The sequence below is a fragment of the Rattus rattus genome, chromosome 13, assembly GCF_011064425.1.
Source record: "Rattus rattus isolate New Zealand chromosome 13, Rrattus_CSIRO_v1, whole genome shotgun sequence".
In the NCBI taxonomy this organism is placed as follows: Eukaryota; Metazoa; Chordata; class Mammalia; order Rodentia; family Muridae; genus Rattus; species Rattus rattus.
The window spans coordinates 20,563,988-20,568,881 of record NC_046166.1 but is presented as its reverse complement, the minus strand read 5'-3'; the positions used below and the strand labels follow the sequence as shown (position 1 = coordinate 20,568,881).

The window sequence follows — 4,894 nt, the reverse complement described above, 5'->3', positions numbered from 1 at the left end:
CTTCGGAGCCAGTAATGAATGTGGACGATGCCCTGTTTAAGGATCACAATGCAAGTTGAGAAGGTGAGACATCGGGCTGGAATTCATCTACAGAACAGCATGTGTGGCTTTTATCTGATAGTTGTGAGAAATTTAAAAGGTGGGCTTATATTAAACTATATAGTTTTTGATCCCCTTAAGCTGTGTGTGTATGTCTGTGTGTGTGTGTGTGTGTGTGTGTGTGTGTGTGTGTGTGTGTGTGTGTGAAGAGGAGACCATATTAAAAATACTGAGATCAGTAAAGAGAACTGATTTTTTGGGACGGCTTCTCAACATTAAGGTGGGGAATTTAATGTTTATCGTTTTCTCTAGCTAATCAACACCTTCTTCATTTAAAAAGATACTTGCAGATGAGCACAGTATACGATGTGATTTTATTTTTCTTGCTTTTCTACGAACATGTGCTAATCCACTTTGCAAAAGCTCAGTCTCCACCCTTGCAGAGCACAATTTAATATTAAAGCATCTACACAGTCATACAATGACAAGCCTAGTGGAATTCGGGATATTTCCATCACGATCCTCACCCTGCCCCCTCACTCCCAGCGCCCCGTATCCCCCTCACCCTGGAACATCGCTAATCTATGTACTGTTTTGTAAGTTTGGATTGGTCATTTGGCATGGCTTCTCCCACTGAAAGTCCAGGATAGCTTACAATATTTGACCATGACTTTCTGCCTCTGAAAATAGATGTTATTCTTGAGTTTCTTACTGAATTAGAGGATCGAGTACAATTTACATAAGGCAAAAATTAGAAACTAGTTTTAACTAATTTCCTTTCTTCTACCACAGAAGGAGATCCATATTGCCAACGATAAAAGGCAGACCGTGCAGGCACCAGGCGCTGAGCAATATGTGTCCTAAGGTCCCTTTGGCACGTGGGGACCTGTATGTGTGTGTGTGTGTGTGTTGGGGGAGTACGTTTGAAAGGATCTTTGAAGTTTAACAAAGATTTATCAAAAAGGGGGGGGGGTGAAAGTGTTGGACACAACGCGCTGTTTAAGAGCAAAACTTCTTCCCCTCAGAAAACTGATCGTAGACTACTTAACATAAATCAGCGTAAACCCCTCCTCCCGGCCTCTACAGGGATCCCTGGGGAGCAGGTTCCTCTGGGTAGGCAAACTGGAGCCTAAACGACAAGCAAGCTTTCCCTCCTGCCCTTTCCCCTTCTTCTCGCTGGCACCGTTGAGCCTCGTTACAGTGTGCTCAAATATTTGGAAGTGAATTTAGAGTCCTCCCCCCAACTTATGATTTTATAGCCAATAGGTGATGAGGCTTATTTGCATATTTCCAGTCACTTAAACAGCTGTGCAGTGGAAACGGTGTCAGACTCGATTCCTCCTCCTCCAAGAAATTCTGCCCCTTGTAGCTGTTCTGCCCTCCCCTTTAAAGGTTGACTTGCCCCGCGGCGCTCCACCGCGCTCTAGTCCTCTGACGCCTCCGGCTCAACCCTTTGCAACGCGGATCCCCGCCCGCCTGACTGCCCGCGCAGTTCCAGCAGCAAAGCAGAAGGGCGCGCCCGGAGATGGAGAGCAAAGCCCTGCTCCTGGTGGCCCTGGGAGTTTGGCTCCAGAGTTTGACCGCCTTCCGCGGAGGGGTGGCCGCAGCAGACGGTATGTTTTCCGCGCCAGCTCCCCTCCACCTGCAGACCGGGACCAGACCACTTTTTCTCCATCTGAAGATGGGAGGGAGAAAGTTGGAAAGGACGTGCACTAAGCAGGCGCAATAGCCAAAGAGATTCCCGGGAAGGGTGGCTGGAGTGGAATCCAGGAGGAGGAAGGAGAGACTCTGCCTCCCATCACGCTGTGGCGACTCCGGGTTCCCGCTTCTTCTTTTTCTTCTTTATTATTATTATTTTTTTCATTCTCCCGATTTCCCGCTCGGTCCCCAGCTCTCTCCCGCCGCCGGCCATCACAGGGAACGGCGGGGGCGGGGGTGTGACCCGTGGGATGGGGTGGGGGCGCAGAGGTCGAGAGAAGCTGTAGTGATCGGTGGTAACCTCCTCATAGGGAGTGGGGCTGCTGAATGCAAGGCATGTGGGCCAAGGTGACCCTAACTTTGCTGGGACTGCGGGTCAGACCCCTCTGTAGGCGGGAAGAGTGAACCGAGTGTGCCCCCAGCGCGGGTGCGGGTGGGAGGACGCGTTGTGTGCATTCCGACTGCACAGGGCACTGTCGCTCTCGGCTATGGGCTACTGTGAGAGTGGGAATGCGCGGTGGTGCCGGGAAACGCATGGCGCGGAGTCCTGGGAAACCGCGTCCTGTAAGCGTTCCTTGCGCTCGCTCGGCTTAGCTTGGTATTCAGGAAAGCCCAGCAAAGAGCCTATCTTCCAGAAAATGAGGCTCAGCCACCAGCAGACTGGAGCCTGTGGCTTGGAGGTTGCCAGTTCAGCACTGTGTCCTATCCTTGCTGTCCTAGGAGAGGCTCGCCCTAAGAGAGGCGCTCAGCTAGCTGAGAGCACATGGGATTTTTCTAGAGCAGTTAGGAGGTCGCTTTCACCATTATGGTCCCAAAATCGGTCATCTCCACGGCTCTGCCTGCTCTCTGCCTAGAGAAGACGACTAGGGTCGGTAGCAAGTTACTTTATGGCCTTGAAGTCCAGACCTGCCCACAATTGAGAAGCCTTGTTACTTGAACCTTGATTGAGCTAACAGAACACAGACACAAAAAATGACTGAACCCAGCCATAAAAGGAGGCTGGAGTTTCCTTGTGTTGCTGCTGGTGGACTCGCCACCAGGGTGGTGTCCCCTGGAGGTGCTCTAAGGTGGCACGTCCGCCGCCTAATTCCAGTTTTAGTGGAGTCTATGAGTGCAGCTGAAAGCTAGCTTTTATTTCTGCGTATAGTTGTAAATGTCTTGTTATCAAAGGCGAGAGAATCGGTCATGGCAGAACTGCACTAAAGTAAGAATCTCGGGTGTTTTGAGGACACTGGGGATTCTATCTCTGCTGTGGCAGGCTGTCTTTCTACATACTTTGCAACTCTGGTTAAGAAAATAGGAGCAAACGTTCAATTCATATTTCAGAAACTACACCACAGTATAACACGACTTTTACCGTAAACTCCCGTGGAAAAGGTCGTCCCCATTTTCAGGTTTTGCTTCCTTCAGAAGCTCTGGACCCAGCTTTTCAGCTGCTTAGTGTCACCCTTCTGGGTTTAGCCGCATGAGCTCTTAGGAAAGTTGGCAAGACTCAAAGTGCCCTGGGGCCCCTCCCTTATAGTTTGGTTTAAAGGGACACCTAAGTAATTACATAATAATCTTGGATTTTAGCCAACACCTGATTTTCCTATCAATGAAATGTATTGGAGGAATATTATTCCTAAGCAGATATGGAATGATTTCCTCTTATAGTCGTTCTGTTCTCTCTACCAGCACTTTCCTTCTTCTACAACAGCAGGCCAAGCCCTTTGTCCCACAAATGAATTCACCTAGGGTGAGACTGTGAAAGGCACAGCTTGGAGTGAACCCAGCTCCCCTCTAGGCTCCCAGTTTCCTTGTTCACTCTTGATTTTTTTTTTCCACGAAGAGTGTATGAGTTTGGGAGACATTGCCCTGGGCTTCTTCCTGGAGCCCCTGCAGCCTTTCCTGGCCCCAGGCAGGAAAGCAGAGAGCTAAGAGAGAGAGCATAGAGGGTCCGGCTGCATGAAGTCCTGTTCAGCCACAATGCTCACTTGCAGGCTAATATCAGAGTTAAATACCTGGAAAAGAGCTCGACACGGGAGTGATTGATTAATAACGGCATTGAAAGGTGTGGGGGACAAGCGGGGGAAGAATCTCGGTGGAAAGATGTTCCGTGTGTTTGACAGAGTGTATTTTTAACACAGCTTCCCTTTACTGCAGCATTGTAGAGCGGGCTGTTATACTCAGCTGACAGCTTCTGTCTGTCAGATGGTCCAGTCCGGTCATTGTCCCCTTTCCTCTGGGCACAGCCTGTTTCCGCATTGTCATCACCAAGGCTGCATTGCGATGTGTGTGTGTGTGTGTGTGTGTGTGTGTGTGTGTGTGTGTGTGTGTGTTTCATCTGAGACGGTAACTGAGTTCCTCTGAGTCTTCAGACACTTGGTGCTCCCTCCCTGATGGCGTTCATCCCGTCTTCAGTGTCACCTGTTACTTCAGTGCTGCTACTTTTCTGACAGCAGAACAGTCCCCTCTATCTAACCCCACCCTCTCTATGGTGATTTGACTCAGCCTAATTTCATCTCTGTGACTATTTCCATATCAGGATATTTTTCTTTTCTTTGTTCTACATTACATTTGAGCTGTCTTTTTGGATATGTAGGAATAAAGGTTACACAGTAAAGGGAACTCATTACCGTCTGATTTACCTACATAAACACATCACCCCAGTGTGTGATGAGGACCCGTCTGGGTGGTAGCAGTTGTGAGGGTATTATTTCTATACAGAATTGAAGCCTTTGAAAGGATATGCCTCTGCTCCTCTCCTTCCTTCTGATCTCCCCCACTTCCTTGGTCCTCTCTTCCTTTTCCTTCTTCCCTCCCTCTTGTTCTCACCCCTTCCTTTTTACCAACGTGGTCTTAATTTTCCTAGGAAAATAGCAAAAGGCAGCCTAGCTGGATGAAAGCCGAGTCACTGATACATTTCTTGGTTTCCTTAGCAACAGTCACCTCGGATTAGTCAAGCTCACCTGACACTCCAGTAGTTAACCGGGAGTGCACCTTGATGATGAAATCTGCTATGGAGGCGTGGCTGGGGTTCATCTCCCTACCTGTCTCTGCATGTTCTTATCAGTACTGCTTCAGGGACCACAGAGGTTGGGAAATCTTTAGGATATGAGACATTCTTAAAGGGCAGCAAACACTAACAATATGAGAAATTCCTCCTGCGTAGACTAAG

General features: G+C 48.8%; 1 protein-coding gene across 1 annotated transcript in view; it reads left to right on the top strand.

Moving 5' to 3' along the window:
• The first annotated feature begins 1,032 nt into the window (after positions 1 to 1,032).
• Positions 1,033 to 4,894, top strand: part of Lpl (lipoprotein lipase) — a 21,576-nt gene continuing 17,714 nt past the window's right edge. The window contains exon 1 of the mRNA XM_032919259.1: positions 1,033 to 1,652. Within this exon, the coding sequence (XP_032775150.1) occupies positions 1,565 to 1,652 (88 nt within the window). The 5' untranslated portion in view covers positions 1,033 to 1,564. The remainder of the gene's footprint in view (positions 1,653 to 4,894) is intronic.